Consider the following 27,094-nt stretch of genomic DNA (forward strand, 5'->3'; position numbering starts at 1 on the left):
AAAAGCTTGGTTATTTGGCTGCGCACGATCAAAGCCAAGCTAGTGCCGAAGTCGGAGCCGACCCGATCGGACGAGCTTTGCAATTGATTTTCGGACGGCTCCCCCGCTTTTCGGCGTCCATTGGACCTGATGTCCCGATTTTAATAAGAAAAGAGAGAGAGAGAGAGAGGCATGAATATCATGTGTTGGGCAATTGCCGAGTTAAGAGACATGGCAGTATTGGGCCGAATTGTGCCGGGAATAGCCAGAGGAACAATTGGGTGAGAATTATGTATGGGATTGGGATTTTAAACTACTTTTTTTTTTTTTACCAAGTCCCCCAATATTGTGTCACTTCCTGCTTGGAACTTCACCTGTATATGCAGAGCTCGTTTCTACATACACCGAAATCAATAGCTGAGAGCTGAAATATAGTCGATGGGGAAGCTCTACAGCATTCCGTGTAGGCTTTACATACTAATTCAACCCTTCTACACTGAAGCAAAATATCCTTGCAGCAGAGTCCAAAGACAGCTCGTGGCTTTCTCTAGAGCTTATGATGCTTATCCCCAACCTTCCCCCTCAGTGGAGCATCATCGACGTAATTGCTCACACCGGCCACCTCTATTAGCCCCCAAACTACATGTGCCAAACAGCTCACTGTCTAGCATGTATTGATACTCACATATACGAAGACAGCCTTCCTACAACTCAGTTCCTCTTTTTCTCACATTCAATTTCGGCTCCTCAGATATTTGTGCTTCAATAGTTACGCCCCCCAACAATATAATATTGGGGCATCTTCCCCCCTATGTACTGCTGCTCGTCTACATGTTTCTCTAGGAGTAGTAAAGTAAGTAGTGGCGGAGAGCCCTGTTTAATCTTATTCAACATAACGCATTAAAAAAATTCCTTTGCTTTGCCCAACCTGTGTCTCTGCTTGCTTGTTTTCTTGTTAAAATCATATATGTCCCTTGGGTTTTTCCTCATACATTCACATGCGCACACTCTCTGTGTTCTTCTCTCTCTTTTTTTCTTCTCAGTGCCTCTATCGAAGGGACCGAAGCGTCTTGCTTTGCAGAGATGATGACGCCGACTGCCCTCCACTGCTTCCCCGGCCAATGTTTTGCTGTGCTCGCCGTGCCGCAACATTAGGGGTGTTGGCACAATAGCCACAGATGTATACGCTCGGCATGGTACGTCTGCTAATGTTGACGCATTTCCCATGCAGCCACATCTCGCATGACTCGCTAGAAACGGCTTCATGTTAGCTGAATTCAGTTTTTACTCTCTCTCAAGGTTACTAGACATACCACTGAAGCATAAAGCCGTTGTCTTCATCGGGCTCATTTCTACTGCACACGCATCGAATCCTATGACCATCTGATCTGTAGTTTGAGTCTGCCATGCTGACTGGAGATATGGCACTGTTTTTAAAATTTCCAGAGCCGCTCGAGGTCAGAATACGCTGATGTGATCGAGTATTCTCCTGTATAGATCGCTTCTGTCGGTCTTCCACCACTTTACGCAGCTCGCTTGCCGCATCTCCTCCCCTTTCGTGATGATCTGTCATGATTGTCTCTGCCTCGCTCTCCCCATCGATCGGCGTCACGAGAGAAGGGGTTGAAGCACTCCTGCTCCTGTCACTAATGCTCCGCCGACCTGAATGAAAGATTGAGCCCACTGGCTTGCGTGGGTCAGGCAACGCAAACGATGCATTGAATGAATTAGCCCGGCTGGGAATGATGATTGGCTCCTCGTCCGTAGAGGATTCGTCATCAGAAGACTCCCAGCTTCTCCTCGTCGATGAGAGCTCCCGAGAGCTTCGACTGCGGGTAATGCTCCCAGCCTCCTCTACCACGACTGTTGTTTCCGCTCGAGCTCGTCCATGTGCATCTATAGTGAACCTTACTGATGTTCGTGGTCGATGAAGCTGTGGTTGAGAGGCAGACTCGGGAATAGACGCCAAGCTCGACAACCGTCGCTGGCTCTTGAGGGGTGACATCCTCCCAGATCTAGACAGCTGTGATCCCGACTTTCCTACATCTGTGTTTATACTCATGTTTCCGGCCTGTGACGATGGCCTTGAGGTGGATGCCAAAGTTGACAATGCGCCCCGGCCCATTGCCTTCTTGCCTCGGCTCTCACTTAAGCTGCGGTTCAATTCTGGGCGGCTCATGGCCTTGACGGGGGAGCTTGTATAGGAACGATCCGGCATCTTGCCTCTTTTCGTTTCCTTCATGCTATTAGTCCGGCGAGGTTGGGCCATCACGCGAGAGTTGCCACTAGCTTCTGCGATAGGCATCATATCCCCGGACGATGTGTTCATATGGTTAAATTCGGCATTCATCGAAGACGTCGGGGGCCGACTATATAGTAGTCCTGGATCTACGCCTTCCATGGGAGTTGCCAAGCCAAACGAGTCTTCCATGGACGTTTGAAACATGGTAGATGCAGTCATGGGAGCCGTAGACTGCCCTGTGATGATGGGCGGCTTGGGCGCCAGCATCCTCTCCCTCCGGACCGGCTGGTTGATATGTTGGGCATTTGGCTGGACGTTCTCTTGGTTCGATGATGGTGGGGGAGGCGGCGGCGCAGGGTCTTGGAAGAGTTGAATGTCGCTGTTCCAGTCGAAAGAACCGGTGTGGCGGTGCGAGGGCTGAAAGAAGGCGGCGCCTGCGGTGCTGAAATCCAAGTCCATTCCCATGGCGGGGTCCCAGAAGTTGGCCTGGCCCGGGGGGGCAGACATTGGGTACACAAACATGTCCTCGGCGCCGCCCATCATGCCCGTCATGCCCTGGAAGCCGTCGCCAAAGTCTGGGTGACCATAATTCTGGTCATCTTGCATATTGATCTTGGGAGCGAGCTTCTGGTCGCTCTTGTGAGCCGACGGCGGCGGCGATAGAGGCTGGGCTGCGTCGGATCCTTCAATTGTACCCCGGCGGACCTTCTTCGGCGACTTGGTATGCGAGGAGGAGGAAAAGGCAGGGCCCAGTTGGGCTTCGGAGTTGACAGCGGCCTTGGTTGATGATATCAAAGCTGCCGGTGAGGAGGGCAGGCGTCGAGAAGGGTCAACGGGAGGCGGTGGAAGATTGGGATTCGATGGCGGTATGTTGGCTCGGGTTGCAATCTCGATAGCAAGTCTCTCGACAGCGTGCTCGTCGGCGGACAGCTGTCGCTTGTGCCCTAGAAAGGCCGATGCGAAGGGAGTGGTGGGCACAAAATCTGCGAAGGGGAACTGCGCCCCTCGCAGATTGCCCGGCGTGGCGTTGAAGACTGAATACTCCTCAGCAAAGCGAGGCGTCAGGCCGCTGGTGTCGGCAAAGGATCCCTGGGGAGGTTTCGGCGTCTCGAAAATCGGGCTTGGGAATGCACCAGAGGTTGGAGTCTGCTTCGGCGTGGGCGGCGGGTGAGCGTTTGGATCTCCAAAGCTGCTGCTGTGCGGAGTCAAGAAAGATTGGTTAGCCACTGTTGGAGGGAGCGGAGGGCAGGCATTCTTCGGAGTGTTTGACAAGGCGGACATGCCTTGATACTAGCTGTTGATCCTCGCTCATATCAGCTCGAATTCCTGTTCGCTACGAGAAGCCAGACACAAGCATCCCAGTGCGTGCACCGTCAATTGGGGCCGTGGGGAAGCCCCGAAAAAAAATGCTGTGTATATGGGCAGATATATATGAATGTTTGCAAGGGAGGCCTTTTTTTTTTTTTTTTTTTTTTTTTCTTTTTTCAATTTCCTTTCCCTCGATGCAATCAACAGTGGTGTGTTTTTTGGTATTTCTCCGTTGAGGGGAGGGCGGTATCAGATCAGATCCAAAGGGTGCGCAAAAGCTGTTCGAGTGGGTGTTTGGTTGCTTGGGCAAAGAGTAGTGTAAAATCGCAGTGGCTCGTTTCTCATTATCCAAAGTGCTCGTGAACGGTCATGACAAGATGCAAAAGAAAAAAAAAACGTCGTATAAATCTGGCACTGGCTCTGCAAATGCAAAGGCGGTCAAAAAAGAAGAAAAACACAAAAAGCTGGTCTTATCAGCCTCCTTCGCTGCTCTCCGCGCTGCTGTTCCCAATAAACGGGCGTGAAAAAGGGAGAGGGAGATGTTTGTCTTACCGGAACAGCAAAGCCAACGCAGAGCAACGGCACAAAGCAAGGCAAAGGAGAGGGACAGGCGAAAACCAAGGGAGGCAAGTCTTGTCCTGGAGCTCCACTGGGCATCAACCAGCTATCCAAGGGCGGACCAGGAGGCTGTGCGGCAGACAATGGACGATGAAGCAGACAAGAGGAAGAGGAAGAAAGAGGCAGAGTCGGAGTCTATGGCGGCAGATGGGACAGCGCAAAGGCGGAGAGGAAGCCAAGTACATGTACAGTATGGCGACCGGCAAAGGTGGTGATGTCTTGTCGGTACATGCTCCGTATTTTCTAGGCAGAACAGGCCCCAATCGAGCAGCGCAGGTGCAGCTGGGTGGGCCGCTGGTGGTGCACGGCCGCATTGCAGCGGCCATTACAGCGGCTTTGCAGTGGGCTACAGGCGGCTTGTTCTGAAGAGATAGGGCTACCAGGGCAAGGGCCGCCGGGGATATAACCATCCGCGGGCCCTCTCTAGAGAGCTGCTTGTACGAGTACTTGTGCGAGTAATATCTTAGCAGTATGTGCTACTTTTCTGCCGAACCAACCCGTGCGAACTCAACGGCCATTGATGTTTCTCCCAGAACAAGACACGCTGCGTTGGTGCCTTGGTTGCACTCGGCAGATCAAAAGCAAAAAAGGGGGGACGTTGGGCTTTTGTTTATGGATGGACGTCCCTTACTTGCATATGCACTCCGTGTGTGTTGCTATATAAAATCTCTCCCGGATAGGCCTACACACTGCATGGATTAGATAAGAAAGGCAGCTGGATGCTGTTCTCCGCATGCCCAAAAGGAGTAAGTATAGCAGCTCAAATCTCTTGCTCCGACTCTATTTGGCACCATCAATGTGAATATGACGGTCTTCGTATTCTACTAATTTCGCAAGCGCCGTGGTACAGTCCACAGCTCCCACTGATAATAGCACGAGTATTACTACAACAACTAGGCACTGCTAGCAGCACGTTCGTTCACAGCGCTACTGATATATAGATGGGCGGTTCAGCAGCCTCTTTTGCCTAATCTGGGACAAGTCGTTCCCCACCATGGATCCCACGGGCGGATTAGCGCAGCAGAATGACATGATGAAAAAGACGCTGCGCAACTCTGGCTGGCCAAATGCTACGGCTATCACGAATGCCATTTAATATCATCTATGGGCGTGTTACGAGTACAAATATATGCCAGCCAGTTAATAATTACTGCTTAGGCACATGTAATCAATGGGTGGTACGGGGGTTGTGGTGTACGTAAACAAAGCTATCTAAATGCTATTGCCATGGCACCCTTATCTTTAGATCCGATAACACCGTACAGGACTTTGTGTATATGATATCTACAAAATACCTGCCCAACGTCACAGGCACTCTTGATATATGCAGCTTTCAGACAGATTAAATGTAAAAGATTTGCCAGTAATTAGCATAATTTCTTTCGAAAAACCTCAACAGCGCTCTCTTCTACTTCGATTCCCTTTTTCTCAACCCAGGGCGCTTTCTTGAGCTTTCACGCCAGAAAAGCAGAAAAAACGCACCACAACTCACGAGACACAATGACCAATGCTTATCTTACCTAATGCCGCCATAAACGTGGACGTGTAATCACAATGTTCAGCGGAATCTCGACCACTCTTGTCATTTAAACAACGCTGGGAATATACACATGTATAAATATATATATATATCCTGCAATACTCGTACTTCGTTTGCATCTTCGCATTCCGCATTCGAATAATTGCCACCGCAAGAAAAGTCCCGGATGAAAATCCGATCTCGATCTTCCCCAGACTCGGACCTCATTAACTACCTACCTAGGCAGCCACGCTATGGCCAGAACTGGCATAAGCATGTGCATGTCTTCCAATGCACAAAATAAAACACAAACCGCATCAAGAAGAAGCCTCCGCCTGAAAACATTCTCCAAACACATTGCTTGCTTTCTGAGCAAAGAAGAGAAGGGGGGGGGGGAAGCATTGCCGCCTACCCAATCGACTCAATGATGCGGCACATGCCAACTCACGAGATCCAATGGATCAAGAAAAATCTACAAGACGGGATAGCTGCTAGACTAGTTGGCCGATAATTATTAGCGGCCAATCTATCTTGTTTTGAACGATGCGCTTTTTCATCTAAGCTCGCATTAATCAACTTTATGCGCTCTGCTCTGCGGATCCTTTTGCGCCCACCCATACCCGGCCATATCCGCAAGAAGAAAGACACACAAAGCAAGAAGAAGAAAAAAGATACCATCAAGATACTGTTCAACATGATGGCGAATGAGCTGCTTGATAAAAATAGCCATCCAAAAATATCACCTCTTTTTTTTTTTTTTTTTTAAACCAAAAAGCAGGAGAAACATGGTCCGACATCTCCATCCCGTGAAACACCAAGCGGAAACCTTGTTAGCCCTTGTAACGTTTTACTACCATCTCATGTCCCGCTTCTGGGGAAGAAGCATCGTGTGGCCTCATGGGACACAAGATACCCTTGGCCCAGGCCCAATGTTTGGTTTTAACTGCTGTTTTGTACCTGCATTGTTTCAGCGCTAAAAATAAAAATAACAACATCGTGAGTTTTTTGAGTTTTTTTTTTTTTTTTTTTTTAGTGTTTCTGCTGCTCCTCCTGGCGTCTTTTCTCTCACGACTAATGCTCCATACTCAGATAGAATCACACACTCCCTCCAATCGGTCCGTAACAGCCGCGCGGGATACATGTGATGAGCCCATTACACATGCCATGATTGTTGATATCCATGTTTTCCCGTTGGTTGGGCGGCGACCACAATACCTCCACACCTGCATACCCCCCCTCGAAACCCGGCTTCTATGCCTACCCAAAGACAGCTGAGCACCCCTCTCAACAGAATCAGGTCTCTATTTCTTTTTTTCTTGCTAAGCATGGTGTAAATCATGCAATATGCTGGATAAAGACACAAAGGATCCTGTTTCTGCTGGGATACGTCCGTATTGATGCCGTGCTGCGGGAATATCAACAACATTCACGTTCCATGGCTACGTGGTAGCACACATACACCACTGTACATGCATACATGCAACCCCTGGCTTCAGCTCCCGCTAAACAGGGTGGGTTAATTGGCGCCTTACCGCGATATTCGTAGTAAGCCACATCAATATATTACTGCTTGCGTGTAAGTCGTACCCAGCTCCAACCAAACGCCTATTGCTCTACTAGAACTACTGTTTCTTCTTCCTTTTTACGATAAAGCAGTAGAGCAAAAAGGCAATAAGGGCGCGCGCAGCTGCTCAAAAGAACCATCAGCCCCGAGATTAGCTTCGCCCACACACCGTTGCAGTTTACCAATCCTGCCTCAGCCGCATAAATCAGCATAATATTAGATTACCTTTTTGGAGAGGGGAAGCAGACCAGGGTCTCCCGTCAAGGTGGTGTGGAACCGGCCTATGGGCCTTTTCGCCTTTTCGGCTCGTATTATCCTGAGCCTAGAACCGGACTTGCAGTACGGGCAGAATCACAGCAAAAAAACAAAGAGAGAGCGGGAGTGAAAAGGTGCAAAAAAAAGAAAAGAAAAAAATTGTTCAAACTATGTGAAAAAAATATACATCTTCCGAATGAAAATTAAACAACAGAAAAAAAAAATTCCAAAAAAGAAGCCTCTATTTATCCCGTGGTATATCCCCCCTTTCTCTCAGCTGGCCCGCAGCGCCGAATATCCCAGTCTGTTTCCTCCCGTTTGTTCCCATCTCGTTGAGATCATATCCAAAAATTAATCCTAAAGTATAAACCCTTTGTACTCGTTTGTTTCCATCTATGTCTATCTATATGTATAAAGCGTGAGAAGGCGTAAAATAATAATAATAAGGTATCAATGATTGGTGGTATCCCGTAATCGTAGTTCTTTGTTTTGCAAGCGTGAATAAACGGTGTATGAGGGAGAGACTGGGAAGGGAAAAATCTAATAAGGAATAACTGAAGCGAAGAAAGGTAAAAGGCAATCAGAAAAGGACAAAAAGAACTGAGAAAAGATAAGAAATTGTCTAGGAGAGGAGTGTAGAGAGTGACATAATCAAAAAACAAGAGGTTCGGGGGACCAAAAGTAGCCCCCCCAAAAAAGCGGTATTCGCGAGCTTGTCGTGTCGCATAATCTAAATTTCATGCGTCTCTATAGGCATTAGACTTCCAGAACGTGACGCATGAGTATCGAATCCAAAATTAAGGAAATTTCGAGCAGCAAGTGACTTTAATAAACGATTGTAGTTCCAGTAGATGGGGAAAAAAAAAAGAGCAAGCGAAAGAGTGTGTTTGAAAGATGTTGAGGAATAGCAAGTCGAAAATTAGATAATGCCGGGGTATGAGTCCATGGGCGTATTCTGTGATCGAACAGAGCTAGATCTTTGCGGCATCATGCCAATAGGCGCTTGTGCCTGCGTTTGAACCTGCATTTGCTGCTGTAGCGGCATGTACGATCGCGAGTCCATGGGTTGCGAAGGCATTGGCATCGAGGCTGCCATCGCTAGGCTTGGTACGTCAACTCCAGAGCCTGGAGAAGACATTTGGGGGGTCATTGATCTGTGTGAATCTGGTCGTGAATCATGCAAAGGTGGCAAGTGGCCACCAACTTGGCTTTGGCTGTTGTCTCGGCGACGTTTATGAGAATCTTTGACCTTCTGGTGTGTATGACACTATTTTGGCTCTGGTTAGTACTAACCAATACAGCAAAGAGTTTCTTGCTCCAAGACGCAGCACTTACCTTGTATGCGTGTCTGAACCAAGTTGTTCCCTTCTTCTTGCTACTAACGAGGGGCACCCACTCGTTACAGCTTCCGCAAAGTCCCTCCCAAATATCAGGGTTGCCATTCATACGTCTCGAATCCAAAGGCTCCTGAAATGGGGTACCGGTTGCCGCGCTGATGCCGTGCGAAAAGGATTTGTCGTACCAGAAAGCAGAGTTTTTCAACACCAGCCATCGTCCAGGTTTGCAGATACCACACCATCCTTCCCTCTTGTTGCCATGTCCTCGAACCCAGCGGGGGGTGTACAAGTCGTTTTCAAACCGCAACTCTTGCTCATAAGGCACCATCTCTGGGTCTGAAGGGTTCATGTCCTCTGGTGGGGGAGGTGCTTGCTCTTCGTGAAGGCATCCAAACAAATCCGGAGGGTCCGAAAGGTCTGCGTAGAGACCAGTCAAAGGATGCGGTTCGCCGTTGCTTTGAAGAACTCGGAGGAGGCCATGCGAGGCCAGGGTCGGTGGCGTGGCAACAACACCGTGCGTCTCGTTGTGGTTATAGAAATACGAGGGTATCTGATTAGGCAACTGCGGCTGCATTTGGGATGCAAGGACCATGTTGTTCCTGTTGAATCCCGGGGCGCCAGCCATCATAAAAGGCGGTCTGGCAGCAAGAGGATTGCTAGGATTGATTGGCTGTGAGTTAGGGAACATGGCCGAGGCGGAGGGCGCAGGCAATGATTGGTAAGAGTATCTCTGAGGAACACTGGGAGGCGAGTGATAGAGTGCGGGGGAGGGTCTTCTCTGTCCCACGCCATAGGATCCGGTAGACCAGCGCTGCTTGTTCCCTCGAGTGATGTCGTAAGGAGCAGTCCTCATGCTTGGCCGTGGAGACGGCGAGGCCCGGCCGCGACTCTGTGTTCTGACTTGCTCGGGGCGGGTCTGTGGCGTCAGGCGAGGAGATGCCACAGGTGACAGCTGTGTAGATGACATGAGGGAGGTCCTGTTTGAAGGAGGTGGGTAGTCAGAGTTGAGTGATCGAACGTCGGAGAGAGCGGCAGAGAAGTCCTCATACGAAGGCATGTCGGATAACCCTCCGGTTGTCGACACGGCATAGGACGAGCCAGACAAGCGATGGCTAGCCACGCTGCCGTCCAAATTCAATCGATCTGAGTTATCTTGCGACGGGGTTGAATACCTTAAATCAAGAATGGAAACGGCGTCGTCGGTGGTGTACGCTTGACCGATGGGCGCGTCTGAATCCAATACGGGAAGGTCGAAGTTCTCCCCCGGTGGCTTTTGAGCCCACCGATTTGATGCATCAGATAGAACAAAGCCGCTTGGATCTCTAGAGACTTCGGCAGTCATCATCGCATTAGCAGGGTATAGCCCCTGGGCTAACGTGACAGGCGCAGTCACAGCCTCGGTGGATCTATGCTGAACGGAAGTCGAGGAGGGCGGCAGCGAGTGTTCCCAGGTATTTACTGCATGGTTACCATCTCTCATGTAGTAGGAAATGCTTTCTTGAGCCGTTGCCGGCACCTGCTGCGGGTGAGTCGCTGGCGGCATCCAAGAAATCCCCGACGATTGCATTGCCTCGTTCTGAGGGATGTCGCTGATGCTTAGTGTGTTGATTGATGGCTCTTGAAGAGCAGCATCAGAATCGTTCTTGTTGTTTGCGCCTCTTGAATGGAAAAAGTATTTCTGAATATGTTGTCGACTTTTACAAGGGGTCACAAGTAAGTATCGATAGACGAGGATAGGAAGAGAGGCAAGGAACATACAATCCATTGTGACTAGGCTCCATAGCTAAATATAGACAAGTCGACAGACTCGGCACTCAGTGCTTTTTGCCTTAATAATTTTTAACGGTCGAAATGAATGGCTAGGCCCTATTCGCTGATCAGCGGCGCCGTTGGAGACGGTCATGCAACACCGTTTAGGCAAAGCAACCCGGGGTTAAGAGAGACTGTGTTGCTCATAGCATAGCCAGGGTTCCCTCTCTTATAGAGTTCTCACTTACACTAATCCGTGATGGTGTCAAAATATGGTTGCAGTCGTCGTGTTTTCGGAAGCCAGAAGAGATAAACGAATGTCCAGATTGCTAGAGAGAGTCGAGGTGAGAGAGCAAGAGTAGGATCGTCTGGTATAAGGAGTAGGTATATCCGGGGCCGGCGTCGTAGGGAACGAGGGGGGGGGGGTCAAAAAAGAAAAGAGAATAGGGGGGGTAAGAAGGAGGGACAGCAGCAAGAGACAGGCCAACTACTAGTGAGAGTAGTAGTAGTATATGATAAGTCGTGTTGTAAGATTATGCAGATGTTAACGGGTAAAGATCGTGAGCGCCCAGCAGGAAATTGATAAATGAACGAAATGCGAGTCGGTTCTCAATCTGCACTGGAAGGGGGGGGTTGCAGAGATTAAGAGCGATGGGGCATAGATGCGGAAGACAAAACTTAAAATCTAGAGCAGATAAAAGATTCCAGAAATTGGCCAGGTGGATGAGTGATTGAATGGTGGTGGCCTACGGAGAGAGCGAGGCTCTCGGGCAGGGGCCGTGTATAAGTCGTTGACAAGCTGCACCCTGAACAGCCGGACTGGCACTCGCCCCCAGCGAAAATACCACCATGCTATTGTGGTCCTACTCCGTGCTCCGTAGTTTGAGCCAAACCGACGGGGTCATGCTCAGAACACTGAATGCCGGCACCTGCACCCCCGGCGCCTCTCAAGATCCCAGGAACGCAGGCCATATGGGGTGCAGCCGGCTGGCCTGGGCTTGGCTTACTAGTATGTACAGTGCCTGCGTGCAGGCTTTCGGCTCTCTGCATTGGCGTACCCGCAAGGCACAGACAGGGAAAGTGGGCAATGAGAGGGTTAGGCGACAGGGGGTGGACAGACTGGGAGTTTCAAGGAGCTGGTTGGCCAATCAGCATGTTGGCCCTCAGCCGTTGAAGATCGGCCGCGACGCCTCTATCCTCAAGTTAGGCCAAAATGGTGTCACTGAAACGATTCAAAATATCGAGTGAAACCAATCAAGGTAATAAAAAGCCCCTTCTCGTTAGGTTCAGTCAATATTTCGCTGATAAACACGTAAGACGACGAGATCAAAAAGCCTGTCGCGTCTACTAGATTTTCCAGCCCGCACACCGCGGAGAGAAGGCTGAAAGTTGAGCGTTGTGAGCGGTGCCCAACGCCTCCCACTCAGCCTAGTCCGAGAAAAGGTAGTATCATCACCGGCTCAGCCTGGACCATCGGGCCATGGTGCAGCTTCACGATATCCGGGGCGAACGAGAGAAAGGATCAGCTGCTAGTCCGAGAAGCCCAGAGGAGCTCCCGCGCCGCGGCGACCGCGCCAGCATTCCCAAATATCCATGCTCAGATCAGAAACGCCATTTTCCAAAAGGCTCGACCAGGGATTGTGCGAAAATGACGCCACTAACTAAGCAGCCATCTAAGCGATGCAATTTATCTTTGTTACCTTTTTTTCCCTCTGCCCTTGGCTCGATATTGGGGAGAAGAATCCATGTCCGGGCACGGACCAGAAGGCCGGGTAAAGTAAAAGAGTCGTAATAACGGCTAGTCAGGGCAGCCGAATTGAGACCGAAAAAAACGATTCATCTCCCAGGCATAACCTGATCTTGCAACGGAGAAACAATCGTTGGAACGCCCTTGGACATTAACAGCTAGAGCTGTGTCATAATTGACACGGCACGGGTGAGGTGGATTAGTCGACTAAAAAAAGAAACTTTCGGAAAATAAGTGTCGGCCAGAGCAGAGCAGACTTCACGAGGGCCTATTGGTGCCTGGGAATAAACTAGGAGATATCGCAAGTAACAGCGAGAGTAGTATGCGTCACATAACGTGACATCCAGAAAGTCGAGACCAAGAGCTCACTTGAGGCCCTGTCTAGTGCCCCGTACCCAAATCGCTGGCTCCTTTGGTTTGGTTGTTAACGGGCAGAGTTGACTGTCTCGTCCACTCAAGTGCTCATCAACCTTGGATCTCCAGATTTTCATCTGCGATTATATCTGATAGCTCACTTCAATATCACCTAGTGACCAAAAACATAATAGTAAACAGCAAATATGGTGAAGACACAATGTCAAGGTCAAGGGTTGACGCCACGGCTACACTTGCAGCTCTGCGTTCTAAAGATAGTTCTCTTTGAGCAACTAGCACGGAGCACTTGGGTGTGCCACAGCAACTAAAACGAGGCTAGAAGTACGGGAGAACATTCAGGCTACGGAGACCCGCACCAAAGAAGAAAGAAAGAAGACGAGATGCGAGATAGTATCACACGGTAATCTCCAGTAGACAATCAAGATCCACAGAAGAACGGAGCAGATGCGTCACAAGCATCGGGAAGGCCGCCTTGGATATGGGGAGGGGCAGCAACGAATTCCGGTGTGGGGGGTGAGGCAGAAAGGCTGAATAGCTTGGTCCTTTTGTGTTCGGAGGCAGCTGGTTTGATATCAGATCATAGCAGTCTTGGCCAGCTCACCAGTGTGAGAGGGCATGTGAGCCAAACCATTTGCAGCATACATCACGAAGCCGGTGCTTCACAATCCATTGGAGGCCCCCCTGCTGACTGGAATCGCGAGAGACATACCAGTAGGACGTTCTCGAAGGCGTCCATTGTGTGGTAGCATCCGCCCGTGCCTGCGGCCCAACTAAACGGCTATTCTCCGACCAGCCGTGAGACAGCGGCTCAAGGCAGCAACCATACCAGTACATACGGAGTACGTATAGTATGCCAGATGTCCAGCTGCAAGATCACGCCTGCGGAACAACGGTGTCGCCGCTGCAAGAGGAGATGACCGACTCGGACTCGAAGCCGATCACGAGCTCGCTGCCCTGGCTAAGCGTGTGTCAAAAGCCATATACGGAAGCAGATAAAACGCTTGGCTACGAACCAAAGAGACCCAGAACCCCGCAATAGATTAAGGAGGAGACAAACGGTCGGTAGCTATTCGTAGAAAGCAGAGACGCTATCCGGCAATGCCCATTGACATGCAGTTGAAGTCGATCCACGGGTGTGGCACCGGAGCTCTCTCGCGCGCCCACAGGCCCGCATTGGCCTCCACGACTGTAATTGCGCATCCGCTTTGGCCTCGACTTTCTCTCGTTTCTCTCATCTGTTCTTCTGCTCTCCCAAAGGCCGAAGCCGTGGTTACTTGTCCAGTCGACAGGTCAGCGAAGCAAGCCGGGCCGTCTGCTCCTCGAGACGGACCCGAGATGGATATGGGTGGACGGGGAAAGCTGGTTATGGTGGAGCTGTGTTTTGAAGAGGTCTAAAGTGGGCTGTGCGACGTTGCGAGAGCTCTGATTTGCCTGGTTCCTGAGGCAGGATGCAGGGGCGCTGTCTCAGTTTAATTGCAGAGTCCGCAGCCTTACGGCAGGCTTACCAGGAGGTACACGCGACACGCTACGGCCACACGAGAAATCCGCGGTACCGCCTGGTAGCTCAGCCCAGGAGCCCCCGTCACTTATACGCGTTTCAGATGCGTCTGAGGTATCCCAGCTAAGCCTGATTTGCCAATTCTCATGCCACTTTTCCAGCACAAGATGGAAGGGTCATCCAAAGGCAGAAACGAGTTTGAAGTATTTCTGTCACTGCTACGTACCTCCAGAAAGTGATGGTTTCATGGCCCGCGATCAAAATTATAGACGCGAGACTCGAGACTCGACAAAATGGACCCAGGTCAGCTCAGAGTTGAAACATTCTCCAAGGCAACTCCGTAAACAGCTGATGGATTGTGTAGGCGAAATGAAAGGCAGATCCCAGCTCAGAGCTATATTTAACTCTGGGAGCAAATTGCGACTGCCACTACTAAAACGCCTAGTGTCGATCTCGTAACCCCTGTCACGGATCTGTACGGGTATATTGCGTCAGAATCTTGATTTGAGATCTTTCTGGCTCTTCACGGATTCGTCTTAATGGGCGCTCATGCATGACGCGCGACCTTGTTCTTTGCCTATTTGCCTCCCGAAGCTTTGACGAATCGATCGATCTAACTTCAGTGCAGTCTATGCGTAGGAACATGCAGATTCTCGCGGGGAAAAAAAGGAAAAGAAGAAGAAAAACATTTCTTATTTAGAAGGTGAAAGAGATCTCATTGTGTATCTAAATCTCGCTCGTATGTATAGATTGATTTCATTACCTATTTAATGTAGTGCATTGCAATATTCGTTTGTTGTAATCTACTGCTCAAAGCTTCTCGGATTGTGTCGTTTGGATGGCCATAAGCTCGTATCTCCCGGCTTATGCATGCTTTTGTCCAGGAAAGGGTGCTATTCCTTGTTAATTCTCTTCCAGACTTCATTCTCTGCTGCGGCGATGCTGTCTCCTGCAGCCGTCGCCCATTTCTTTGCCGTGTTCCATACACTCTCCGCTTCATGGGCCAGGTAGGATTCTTGATTAAAGGAAGCGTTGTAAGCCTCTCGTTGGTCGCGGTTAAATTCTGCAGCATTGACGTTCTGTTGATAGCCCGGGGGATGCGAGAAGTCTGGTTCGGAGACCTGCACAAGTCTTGGGTGAGGCACACTTGGCGAGTAGGCTGTAGAAGTGGAAGTTGATGAGCCGCCCTGAGTTGGGTGGACTGTTGTCGGCAGCTGGTAAGACATTTGAGGCGGCATGGGCACTGTTTGGGCCTGTTGTAAGGTCTCTCCAGCCTTTGGAGGAGGCGGAAGGTGGCTATTTCCTCCTGGGGGCGAAGGCACCGCACCAGGCTGTGGAGGAGGCGGGCTTGAATTGGCCTCTTGGGTCGACGATGGCTTGTAAGTGCTGGAGGGCTGTGGCGCTCCAGTCTGGATAGGCAGCGATGGCCGAGCGCCTGGTTGTGCAGGAGGATACGCTGTTGGGCTTCCTAGAGATGTTGTCGGTGGAGGTGGCCTTGCATGAGGTCCTTCTCCCTCTGGCTGTTGTGTCTTAGGAGTGATTTCTGTTGCCTTGGTCGCATTGATGGGACTCGAAGTGTACACCTGTACGGGCATGTTGAGTCGACGGGACAAGTCCACCTAGTAGGGGATGCTAAAAATATCGATAACTAAATTAGTATTTCTCGCAGCTTGGTGTAGCTATCACCATAGATCTTTCATGGGCTGAATATCCGTATACGTTCAAAGCGGTAGTGAGATGTTGGAGCTGAGGCGAAGTTGTCTGAGGTTGGCGCTGGCTGCTCTAGGTACTGAGGATAAATGCTGGCTACGTCATTCAGTGACATACTTGTAGCCTGTCAGGTGACCCGGCCAGCATGCATCATCAGCGCCTCCAACTTGCGGTACGCAGGTACCTCGTGTTATTCAGCCCTGATATTAATCGGCCGCTCAAATTGCCTTTCAAGCTCGGGCAGTGCAGGCACCAGGTCCTGGTAGGCTACTTGGCCTATAAGGCGATGATCTAGTTTATCAATGCGTGTAGGTAGCATATGCTACTAGCTGCCAATACTTGAAGCACGTATAAAGGCGGATTCCATGGTTAGCACAGATACATCCAGTCAATAATATCACTTGTCATACCTTAGGCATTAGCGTGTGCTATCATATGGCGTGCATACACCCATTTCTTCCATCTTAACTTTCTTTGCAAGCTTTAGATATCTGAACCTTCATTGCCATAGTGACTGCACCGGGCTCCAGGGTAGCAGTTCGCTGTGAATGGTGTTTTGATGGTTACTATAATTTCACTTATTCATGTAATGTTTGACAGGCACTTTTCCAGATAATGTATGTAATATATGGGCTGTCTATGCCTTGCCCGAGGCCATAGTCTTCTTGAACCTGCTGAGTTGCTTGATAATAGCCGCATGAGAGTTGACTGTTCATAGATAGTACTCTAAATACCAATGACATCTATTGCCGCTGCGATGTGAGTAGTATAGCGCAACGATAAAACAGTAGGTAAGATTCAAGTTAATTTAGCTAGCATCTCCCATTATTCCATATTAATTAAACGCAGTTTTTCTTTTTCTTTTTTTATTGTATAACTTTTCTGAATAGTAGTTTATCACGGCATAATTTATATGGGAGTACAGTACTTAGTACCCATGTACCTGACCCGGATTATCTAAAGTCCGCCAATTTCAGGTACAAGCTATCTTATCGGCTCGAACCTCCAGGATCGAAGGAAGTTTAATCGCATTGGCGTGTCAATCGCGTCTACAGCGAGGACAAGATGACGAGCGCACCATAAAATTGCTCCTGATTCATAACACTGCACAACACCACCCGCTATCCAATCCTGGCGCCAAAGGTGCTACACCGTCAAAATGGTTGGCAAAGTCTCAGAGAGAGTGCTTCTTAGAGAGGGTACGTAAATACAGCTTCAGCTTTGTGTCATGGGGAACTTGGGCTTCCTGTCAACGCACCGCCCGCCAAATGCTAACATCAAAAAACCGCGCAGGGCTGGAGAGAACTGACAATGGCATGAAATTGACATCATGGCCCGATGTGACTCCTATCAACCAGAAGAATTACTATACGTGAGAATTCGCAGCGACTTGAGTGGCTGGACGAGCCGACTAACTCCTGGCGGCAGAGATTATATGAAAAGGGATGACCAGGTCCTAGCCCTCCGACTCCAAAGCGATGCGACTCGCGATAGACTAGTACAGAGTGCCAGAGATCGCGACCGTGCCCTTTCGAAGCCCGCTAATGGCGAGCTGCCCCTACCACTGCCAGATCTCGGCGAAGATGACGGAGCCGCGACCCCCTCGGGTGGGATGGATCCATCCAGAGTGATTGTCATCCATCCTGGAAGCCAAAATCTGCGCATTGGATTCGCGAGCGATGCACTTCCCAAGACTATCCCGACTACACTAGCGACCAAATTCCCCCAGACCGAATCGGAGATGTACGAGGCTTTACCCCGACGCCAGTTTGAAGCAAAGACTACGGATCAGCAATATGGAGAAGAGTGGTCGAAGAAATACCAAAAGATGTGCAATGATCTCAAGGTAGAGATGCGCGCCAACAAGCGAAAAGTACTTCCCAACTCCAAGGAACTTGTCCAGACATTCAATCGCCGTACGGAACCCGAGATCATTCAGAGACATAACGATGTGCTGGAGGTTGAGTGGACCGACATAGAAAAATTGGAGGATCCAACGTCACTGGCATCTTGCTTTATTGGAAACGAAGCATTGAGAGTCCCTGATGATTCAAATCCTAAATTCAAGTTGTGGTGGCCCATCCAGCACGGATACTGGAATGAGGATGGATACACAAGCCAAGAGCATCTCTTCGACGATTTCGAAACGCTTTTAGACAAGGCGCTGCGCCAAGAGCTGGGTCTAAAGACAAACAGCGAGTGGCAGCAATACAGCTGCGTTTTTGTCATTCCTGATCTTTACGACAAGAAGTATGTGGAGCAGGTCTTGCGATCCTGCATGACCTGGTTTGAGTTTAGCAGAGTATGCTTTATCCAGGAAAGCATGGCAGCGACTTTTGGCGCCGGCTATACGCAGGCCTGCGTTGTGGATATCGGTGCCCAGAAAACATCTGTGACGTGTGTCGAAGACGGACTATGCATCGAAGACTCGCGAATCAACCTCAAGTATGGAGGATATGATATTACAGAGACTTTTATCAAGATGATGCTCTATGACAACTTTCCGTACCAGGAAATTAACCTACGGAGAAGATATGATTTTCTGCTAGCGGAAGAGCTCAAGGCGAAGCATTGTACCATGTCTCAAGCCAACATCTCGGTGCAGCTCTTCAACTTCCATGTTCGAGCACCCAACCAGCCTACACGGAAATATGCTTTCAAGACATACGACGAAGTCATTCTTGCGGCGATGGGAGTATTTGAGCCATCAATTTTCGACAACAGCACCAAGCTCAGGGGAAGGAGAAAGCTCGTCGAGCGTTCCTACAACGCTTATGACGTGGATATCCCCGACGATCCATCCTCTGCCGCACAGCTCGCAATTCTGGCGCTGGTAAAGCCATCACTCATGTCCAACGCAAACGGCTTCTCTCAGTCACAGCCTGAAGTGTCGACACCAAGCAAAGAGAAATCGCAGTTTAATTTCCTTCCCAAAGCCGAGACAGCAACTGGCACTCCGATTGCATCGCATGCCGGATCGCCAGCCCCCGAGGGCAGTAGCACTCCAGTACCAGCTCCATTTATCTTTGGAGCCAACAAGGACGGCGTCAATGGCGATAGCCCTGCTCCGGGCAGCATTCGAGCGGCTGGCACACCGGTTCCTGGACAGTCACAAGCCACGCAGCCGCCTCCAGGAATGTTTGTGGACGCAGCAGCACGCGGAGCAAAGGACATGGCAACTGAAAGAGATGAAGTACTGCCTCTGGCGCCGCTGGACATTTCCATTCTCACAAGCATTCACAACGCTGCTAAGGGCGATGAGAAGAAGGTCCGTGATTTGCTGGGCAGTATCATGGTCATCGGCGGCGGCGCCAAGGTCCCGCAGCTCACGGTTGTTTTAGAAGAGAGGCTGAAGGCGTTAAAACCTGACCTCAACGATAGGATCCTAGTCAGTCGAAGCGCGAGAGATATGGATGAACAGGTTGTCACTTGGAAGGGAGCCAGCGTCTTTGCGAAGCTGTCAACCAACGACTCGTGGATCACGCCGTTTGAGTTTGAGAGGCTGGGCGCCCGTACACTCCACCACAAGGTGCTCTGGGCTTGGTAGAGACACGAAATCACACACACACATACATATATACCCTGTGTGCGGAGTATGTTCTGGACACGATAGGGGGAGGGCTACAGGATCATGAGGGAGCATTGGAGTTTTAGTTAATTTTTTTTCCTGTTTAGGTGTTTGATATGGATATCAGAGAAACGGGGCATTTGTTATTAGGCAGTACGTCGATTGCTATTCAGCAAGATTGCAATAGTAGAGAAAAAGAAAGGGAATGAATCGTTTAATGATGCTATTGCACAGATCCGTGGCGTAGGTAAGCTGATAAGCGCTTTTCGTGAGAAGCTAAATAAGCCCTGGTAAGGTAAGGTATATTAGTGAAGCCGAGACGTCACTGCCTTGACTCACCATAGAGAATCGAGGAATCCAACCTTGTACAATCTAACTCGGAATATCCAAAGTAAATACAACCTATGCTCTAAACAGACTAAACAAATCAAGCCCAAATCGCCACATTGTTTGCCCTTTTTCTTCTTAGATTGGCCAGGGCGCGTCTTAAAGCGGTCAGTAGTTGAAGGGATGCCAAATGCCGACCAAATAGGCCGTTGATGCGCGCCGCCGATTGGCCCGAGGAGCTTCAAGGAGCCGAACCTCCGCAGGCGCTAAATGCTAAATGCTAGCGCAGAGGAAGCTCCTCATGGTCGTAAGACGCCAAACAAAATACCTACAAGCAGTACTTTCGTGCCCTTTGCATCGGTCATTTCCATCTTCGTCGTTTTAGCATCTGCCTTTTCTCTGCCATTGACTTTGATTCTTGCCCTGCGTTTATTGTATCATCATGTGAATGCTTTTCCGATATCTCTAGAAAGGCTGTTCATTTCTTCCAAGTTCCAGAAAGCGCATTTTGATTGAAGATCCGCTAGTTCGCGATAGCAACACCAAGAACCGAGGCGGGAAGGAAAAAAAGAAGCTACTATAGCCCGAGAAGCTATCTCTCTACCTTTTCCACATACATACTGCTTATAACAACGACAACAACCCGGCGATAGGAGGGAGAGAAAGACGCGCGCGCTGCCACAACAGCAGCCAAAGCCTCTCCTCCAAAATGGCGCTCTCCATCCAGCGCTTCCTGCCCTTCGCGGCCTCGACGACTCCCACGCAGGCCGCCACGTACCTGCTGGGCATCTCGCTCTTCTCCATCTCGTTCCTCGTCTTCCTCAACAGCTCCGTCTCCTTCGTCATCACCGACCTGATCGGCCAGAAGAACGGCGTGGGCGACGTCGTCGGCACGCTGGGCTTCGCCGACGAGATCGTCGCCCTGGTGGCGTGCCCTGCCTGGGGCCTCGTGTCGGACCGCCTGGGTGTGCGGTGGGTGGCCGTCATTGGGTACACGATTGTCGCTGTGTCGCTGGCGGTCTTTGTGCAGGCGAGGAATGTGTATCCGCAGCTGCTGCTGGCGCGGATCCTGTTTGCGGTGGGAGCATCGGCTACGTATGTGGTTTTTCTTTTTTGCCTTGGTTGATTCGGCGCTCTTGGTTGAATTCTGTGGGGATGGGATACGAGAGGAGGAGGATGGATATGATTGCTTATCTAGAGCTTGTGTGCTAACTTTGCAATGTTCGAAATCATTAGGGCTACCATGGTCACTGCCATCCTCCCTTCGTTGACAAACGAAGAGGAAGACATTCGTAACAGCGCTCTTGAGCGAGCCAAGGCCGCTCGCGCCCGCCGTCGCAGTCGCAGCTCGTTTGCGCGCTTGAGCGCCGCCTTTTCCGTCGATTCTGAAGTCACCATTACGCCAGAGGCCTATTCGCGATCGCTGCCCACCGGCGAGGGAGCATCATCCTCAGACGCGCAAGGCCGGTCGGGAAAATCATCTGTGCTGGCGGGTTACGTCGGTCTTTTCACTGGGTGCGGCGCGCTGCTGGCGCTGTCGTGCTTTTTGCCCCTGCCGGCTAGGTTTGGAGAGATTGACGAGGTGACTCCCGGCGAAGCTGTGACTTATAGCTTCTATGTTGTCGGCGCCATTGCCCTGCTCGTTGGCATCTTTGTCTTCTTTGGGCTGCGCAATCTCCAAGGAGAGGAAGGCAAGGGATGGCGATTGCTGTTCGGGCTCAAGAGTCAGGATGAATCTACCGGCGCAGGTTACTCTGGCAGATCTCAAAACAAGGTAACAATTATTTCTACACATATTCTCCTTTGGAATTCCCATTAACAATTATCCCTAGGTCATCCCGTACCTGCATCTCATGAAGGACTCAGTGCTCCTTGGCTTCACTGACTCCCGGATCGCGCTTGGCTACCTCGGTGGCTTCGTCGCTAGAGCTTCCACGGTTGCCATCTCGCTCTTCGTCCCGCTCTACATCAACACCTTTTTCATTGGCAACGGATTTTGCCAAGGTTCGCCAAACGACCCTTCTCCAGAGCTGAAGAAGGAATGTCGCCAGGCATATGTCCTCTCTTCCATTCTGACCGGCGTGGCGCAGCTTATGGGCTTGATCTGTGCTCCCATCTTTGGCTATCTGTCTCGCCATCCGGGCAGAGTCAACTATCCCGTCGTCGTGGCCACCGTCATGGGAATTGTGGGCTACATTGTGTTCCCACAGCTTTCAAGCCCAGAGATCAAGGACGTTGATGGCCGAGGCGGCACCCCTTACATCTTCGTCATCGTAACCCTCATTGGCATTAGCCAAATCGGATCCATCGTCTGCAGCCTGGGCTCCCTCGGCAAGGGCGTTCTCGCCGTCGAGATTCCGCGCGCTGCCCGCCGCCCACACGCCATCGCCCCTGATGCGGACGAATCTGCCGAGACGGAGCCCCTGATCCGTATTGTCACGGAAGAGGAGTTCGTATCGCGGCTGCGCCTCAAGGGCTCCATTGCGGGCGTGTACTCGCTTTGCGGCGGCGCAGCAATCCTGATTCTAACTAAACTAGGTGGCTACCTGTTCGATACGGTGTCTAGTGGCACGCCGTTTTATATGATGGCTGGATTTAACGGTGTTTTGCTTCTTGCGACGCTGCTGGTTGATGCGTCGCAGACGTTTTCGAGGAATAATTAGCAAACTAATTGGTTGATTGCAATTAGGGGGCTGATTGATAAAGAAGGAGATGGATGGGAAGCAAGCACGAAAGAAAGAAAGAAGGAAAGAAGTGAGTTTTGTTTCCGTGATATAAAGCAAAAACAGAACGATACAGCGTTTGTGATTCTCTTTGATGGATACCATTTTGATTATTTTCGATATACCTTTTTTTTTTCTGAGTGCCCCCCTCCTTTTTGCATGAGAATTTCCTGTGTCCCTTTATTTTTTCCATTTTTCTACTGATTTTGCTCTCACGTTGTGTATATATGAAAGTAGCGTTTCGTTTGTCTTGATGAAGCAAGATTGAATACAACAAAAATTGACAGATTATTATTTGCTAACAAAAGCACCCTATGATCCCATCTCTCTAATAACACGCTTATAAAATAACCATTAGCCTGGGCTTGAGCCAGAGTGCTTTCCAAAGAAAAAAAGGGAAGAATATCCAAATCCCCAAACAAGAAAGTGGAATAGAACACAAAAAAAGAACAAAACATTAAATGAATAAAAAAACAAGACTTGAAGCAGTCCATACACCTTTAGATGGCGATGAATCGCTCCGGGTTGGGCTCCGAAATCGAATCTTTACTTCCATCAAAATTCTCACCGGGCCAGTATCGTGGCTTTTTATACAGGAAGTTGCCGTTTACGTCAATCCAAATAAGCATTCTTCGCAAGAGCCCCCCCAGACCGAGATTGTTCAGCCCTCCTCTCATATTAACCAGCCTAATTGTATGCTCCATATGCAGCCTGAAATCAGCCTCCGTTCCGTGCATGGACTCGAAGCTCGCCATCTTGGCCACCGCACCAATGATGGAGTCGCTTGTGGCCTTGGCTTCGTCATCCATGGCATACTTGAGAGACTTGATAGCATCACCTTTGAGCTGGTGTAGGTTAAACCCCTGCTCTGCGGGCACGGCGCCTTTGACGCTGACAAAGTTACCCGCAGCGAGGAGCAAGACGACCTGGAACGTGGAGATTTCCGTCGTGGCCATGCGGAACCAGCGACTGCGAAGAAGACCAGCATTTCCGGGTTGGTCAAGTTCAGGGATGTCGACGGCCATGTGGACAATGTCTAGTAGAAGATGTTAATATCTATTCTTTGTTGTCGTCAGCCGACAGCACATAAAAGAATGAACTCACAGTGGTCCACCAAAGGAGGTATGTAAGACCGAAATGGTGTGGGATACGACTTGAAAGGATCAACGCGCCCACCTCCAAGTCTGTAGTCGATTGAAAGTGTCTTCTCCAAAGGCATGCGCCTTCCGCTGTTGACGAGGGCTAACATTGCCTCTCTGACATTTCCAGTTCCTGGAAATCTTGGATCGTCTGGTTCTACGACGTCCCAGGTAATGGCCTGCCGATGACGCCTGCGCTTCTTTCGCCTAGCCCCATCATCGGCTCGCTGAGCTGCTTCATCCACTAGGACTGAGACTGGCGCTGATGCTTTGTTCTTCTGCTCCAAGTAGGCCTCCCATCCTCTCTTGGATAGATGCGATCGCAACTTCTTGTTGGATCCGGCGTTAAGCTGGTCTGGACGTTGCCCAACGACAAATTCAAATGTCGCGGGCTTAGGAGCCAGCGGAGTTGCACTGAACGAAGACATGGGGGCAGAGTACCGGCATATAAAGCGGCCAACCGCGGCTCACGGTCGGAGAATAAAAAGCTAGGTAGCCGTCTAGCGCGCAGTATTTGATGCAGTGATGCAGTATCAAGTGATGAAGTTAAGTTTAGACCGATATCCCGTCTTCCACAGATGTTAATGTGTGGTAGTTGGTATGCGCGCTCGGGAGATGTACACGCAATAGGCTAAAGGATCGCGGCAGAGGGTAAGAAAGAGGAAGAGTCTGACAAGTCAGGCTGGCAAAGAATAGTCATGCTATACATACTATGCCATCTGCCAGGTCAACCAGCTTATTGCTTTTCTGCGCCGAGACAGGCTATTGATACAGGCTCGTACAAGCACCGAGCACCATGTGTATGGGCCCAAATCCTCATGGTGGGTGGGCTGTTATTTGCCTTGCAATACCGACATGCGTCTTTCAGCTCAACCACCACCTCCCACGCGAACCCCATTCTTGACATCCTTGGCAGGAAAGGCCATTGGCTCAAGATTCACGCCAACAATGCATCTTGATATTAAACCCGTAGAGCTAGACCTCCTAGGCGAGAGTCATGGCCCAGTAGCGCGGTGTGTGCGCGGATCGTTCCTAGCAGCCGGGGGACATGGATCGGACCCTGCTACAGTAGTTTGGCTCATGCCAGCGGGCAACCTACCATCTGGCTTGTCACTGCTCTCGGCTAAGAGCATTGGATTTGATCTTTCAAGTTTGATCCGAGGATTTGATCCGAAGAACATCTCTCTCTCTTTTTTACTCCAACCCAAGTAGATGAATTCTGCTGCAAGTACAAGAACCACCAAGTCCCGTGGAGAAAGAGCAGACATTCAAGGTTATTGAGGCTGCTAGGTACGGCATCAAGCCTGTCTGTTAGGTCAACCTTCTTCAGGCTATGAAGCCAAAGGACTGGACTCCTCGAGTCTACTCCGACACCCGTGTACAGTAATATTAGCGGCTGAACTGTCCTTCCACGCACCATGGAAGGCAATCAATATTGCCGACTTACCCAAATTAAGGCTACTCTTGCCACGAACAGGGGATATCGGCGCAAACGTCACAGCGACTGCCAGGCTCCCCCTTACGCTAGTCCTGCACTTTATACCTCAGACACGCCGTAGGCGTATTCTGTCAAGTATAGACGGGGAGCTCAAGGATGAATCCCGCGCCGAGGTCTTGACGGCTGACGTATTTCTTCGGAAGCTGACTTGGCCATAAAACATGGCCCGAAAATGCTTCAGGAGGCACAGCGCGAAGCTTTTGGCATCTGGTATCGGGAGGCTTATGCTCGTGTTACGTGGGATCAGCGTCAATGTTGTATCGATCCTGAGACTTCAGATGGATATTGACCCTGTACCATTGCTCCGTACACCCTACTACACACGGAGTGGCCAATATTGCGCCGAGGCTAGGATGCCTGCCATTGACGGCGTGTCACCGGCTCCACCGCCCTTCACTCGAAGAACTGTCCAGGTGCTCGGCCCCGGCCAAAACCAAGGCCCAGCTTCTGCCTGTGACGACAGGCACAGCATGATTGTAGAACCCTTTTCTGGCAAGTTATTTGAGCTTATATAATTGCCCATTTCGTTGCCCCAGCCTTTGCCCTGTAGAGATGGCAGATTAGTACCCGCTAGTTAATAGGCCGTTTCCGCAATAACGTATTACTAGTACTAATAGTGTTCGGTGAAGAGAGAGACAGAGATATCTTGGAACTTGGCCAGCTCGAGGTGTGGTAGAGAGAGCAAATGCTGGAAAGGCGTTGACATGTGAGCACCACTGGGTTGTTTCTTGCAAGATTTGCATCGAGATATTGCCAGCCATTGCGATTCAAGAAATATAGAGGGTGGTGTAAGACATGATGCTGCTCCTTCCCGACTCGCATTTAGAAAGCTGGCCTACACAACGTTGCTTTCACGTGCCGAATCTCTGGCCGCCAGTAGAACGAGGCTGAATACATTACTACCCAGAGGCTATTCGTACATATTAAGCAAATCATAATTGCATTTCCCAAGCCACAAGAAGAATATGAGATTGTTCCGCAGGGAAACAGCAAATGCCGTCTGCATCTCGCCTGTCCACAGTGATGTGTCGGCATGCATCCGCTAACACGTGCCCCACCAAAGCAGCATCCTCCATACTCCCCATAGCATCAACTTCAACCTCCTCTCTGCATAAATCCACCATACAATACACCTTCACCCACTCTCGCGCCCAATTTCACTCTTCACAACCATGGCGCCCGTCGATAGAATAGACCACGATGGCATTGAGCGTATGCACTGCTCCAATTTACAACATAAGAGGAAAAAGAAAAAAGAAGACATCGCTAACCCCCAGCCGCAGAACAGCTCAAGGACGTCATACAAGACTTCTATCGTGTCATGGTCCAAGTCTCAACATACGACTCAATGGGCGTCTCAAGCAAAGAAGTCTTATCCAAAGAAATGTACGCCGCCATACAAAAAAGGCCCGCCGCTCCCTCCATCTAAAGCTAACCCGACAAAAAAAAACCAGCAAATCTCTCTCCACCTCCCTCCAAAACGTCCACGTCGCCGCCTCCCCTCCGCACCTCCTCCCCTCCGTGCCTCCCGAACTTCTCGAGTACGTCGAAAACGGCCGCAACCCGGACATTTACACGCGCGAGTTCGTCGAGCTCGTCCGCCGCGGGAACCAGCTCATGCGCGGCAAGCAGAGCGCCTTTGCTTCTTTCCGCGACATCCTCGCCGAGCAAATGTCTTCCGCCATGCCGGAGCTGCGAGAGGACGTGGCAAAGGTGCTGGAGGCTACGGGGGGCAATCCGGCGATTGCGACTGGGGGTGCGGCGGCGGCTGGGCAGAGTGGCAGTGGTACCAGTAATCTTCCCGCGAGGCCTGCGTCAACCGTTCAGGGTGGGCAAACTGGCGGCCAGTGAAGGAAGAGAATTGGTGCAAAAAAAAAAAAAAAAAGAAAAAAGGACATGTTCCTTTTCAGAGAAAAGGGGTTCTACAGGTTCGGCACA

At 50.3% G+C, this 27,094-nt stretch overlaps 8 protein-coding genes across 8 annotated transcripts; 4 read left to right on the forward strand and 4 right to left on the reverse strand.

Annotated features, from left to right (window-relative positions):
- Positions 1-15: 15 nt before the first annotated feature.
- Positions 16-4,325, reverse strand: TrAFT101_004307 (uncharacterized protein). Its single transcript, XM_066127129.1, has 4 exons — positions 4,082-4,325; positions 3,505-3,993; positions 1,293-3,416; positions 16-1,229 (listed from the first exon to the last, which is right to left on the reverse strand). The coding sequence occupies exons 2-4, from the start codon at positions 3,531-3,533 to the stop codon at positions 1,028-1,030; spliced, it is 2,355 nt and encodes a 784-aa protein (XP_065983238.1). The 5' UTR covers positions 3,534-3,993; positions 4,082-4,325; the 3' UTR covers positions 16-1,027.
- On the forward strand, positions 3,628-4,241 carry TrAFT101_004308 (uncharacterized protein; the record flags this gene model as incomplete). The annotated part of the gene is made up of 2 exons (XM_066127130.1): positions 3,628-3,634; positions 4,090-4,241. 2 exons carry the CDS (start codon positions 3,628-3,630, stop codon positions 4,239-4,241), a joined length of 159 nt encoding a protein of 52 aa, XP_065983239.1.
- Positions 4,326-7,660: 3,335 nt separating the features above from the next.
- TrAFT101_004309 (uncharacterized protein) lies at positions 7,661-11,523 on the reverse strand. The gene is made up of 4 exons (XM_024899019.2): positions 10,820-11,523; positions 10,581-10,688; positions 8,821-10,516; positions 7,661-8,752 (listed from the first exon to the last, which is right to left on the reverse strand). Exons 2-4 carry the CDS (start codon positions 10,601-10,603, stop codon positions 8,405-8,407), a joined length of 2,067 nt encoding a protein of 688 aa, XP_024765902.2. The 5' UTR covers positions 10,604-10,688; positions 10,820-11,523; the 3' UTR covers positions 7,661-8,404.
- A 3,305-nt stretch (positions 11,524-14,828) lies between these two features.
- TrAFT101_004310 (uncharacterized protein) lies at positions 14,829-15,957 on the reverse strand. Its single transcript, XM_024907229.2, has one exon. The coding sequence runs from the start codon at positions 15,784-15,786 to the stop codon at positions 15,085-15,087; it is 702 nt and encodes a 233-aa protein (XP_024765901.1). The 5' UTR covers positions 15,787-15,957; the 3' UTR covers positions 14,829-15,084.
- A 991-nt stretch (positions 15,958-16,948) lies between these two features.
- TrAFT101_004311 (uncharacterized protein) lies at positions 16,949-19,757 on the forward strand. The gene is made up of 3 exons (XM_024898845.2): positions 16,949-17,100; positions 17,195-17,273; positions 17,330-19,757. Exons 1-3 carry the CDS (start codon positions 17,061-17,063, stop codon positions 19,446-19,448), a joined length of 2,238 nt encoding a protein of 745 aa, XP_024765900.1. The 5' UTR covers positions 16,949-17,060; the 3' UTR covers positions 19,449-19,757.
- Positions 19,758-20,117: 360 nt separating this feature from the next.
- On the forward strand, positions 20,118-22,829 carry TrAFT101_004312 (uncharacterized protein). The gene is made up of 3 exons (XM_024902225.2): positions 20,118-20,891; positions 21,033-21,570; positions 21,629-22,829. The coding sequence occupies exons 1-3, from the start codon at positions 20,506-20,508 to the stop codon at positions 22,457-22,459; spliced, it is 1,755 nt and encodes a 584-aa protein (XP_024765898.2). The 5' UTR covers positions 20,118-20,505; the 3' UTR covers positions 22,460-22,829.
- Positions 22,684-25,206, reverse strand: TrAFT101_004313 (uncharacterized protein). The gene is made up of 3 exons (XM_024902224.2): positions 25,106-25,206; positions 23,624-25,020; positions 22,684-23,555 (listed from the first exon to the last, which is right to left on the reverse strand). The coding sequence occupies exons 2-3, from the start codon at positions 24,084-24,086 to the stop codon at positions 23,020-23,022; spliced, it is 999 nt and encodes a 332-aa protein (XP_024765897.1). The 5' UTR covers positions 24,087-25,020; positions 25,106-25,206; the 3' UTR covers positions 22,684-23,019.
- Positions 25,207-26,328: 1,122 nt separating this feature from the next.
- TrAFT101_004314 (uncharacterized protein) lies at positions 26,329-27,007 on the forward strand (the record flags this gene model as incomplete). Its single annotated transcript, XM_024903074.1, has 3 exons — positions 26,329-26,368; positions 26,440-26,542; positions 26,611-27,007. The coding sequence occupies 3 exons, from the start codon at positions 26,329-26,331 to the stop codon at positions 27,005-27,007; spliced, it is 540 nt and encodes a 179-aa protein (XP_024765895.1).
- Between the last annotated feature and the right edge of the window lie 87 nt (positions 27,008-27,094).

This window comes from Trichoderma asperellum, chromosome 2 (assembly GCF_020647865.1).
Source record: "Trichoderma asperellum chromosome 2, complete sequence".
Taxonomy (NCBI): Eukaryota; Fungi; Ascomycota; class Sordariomycetes; order Hypocreales; family Hypocreaceae; genus Trichoderma; species Trichoderma asperellum.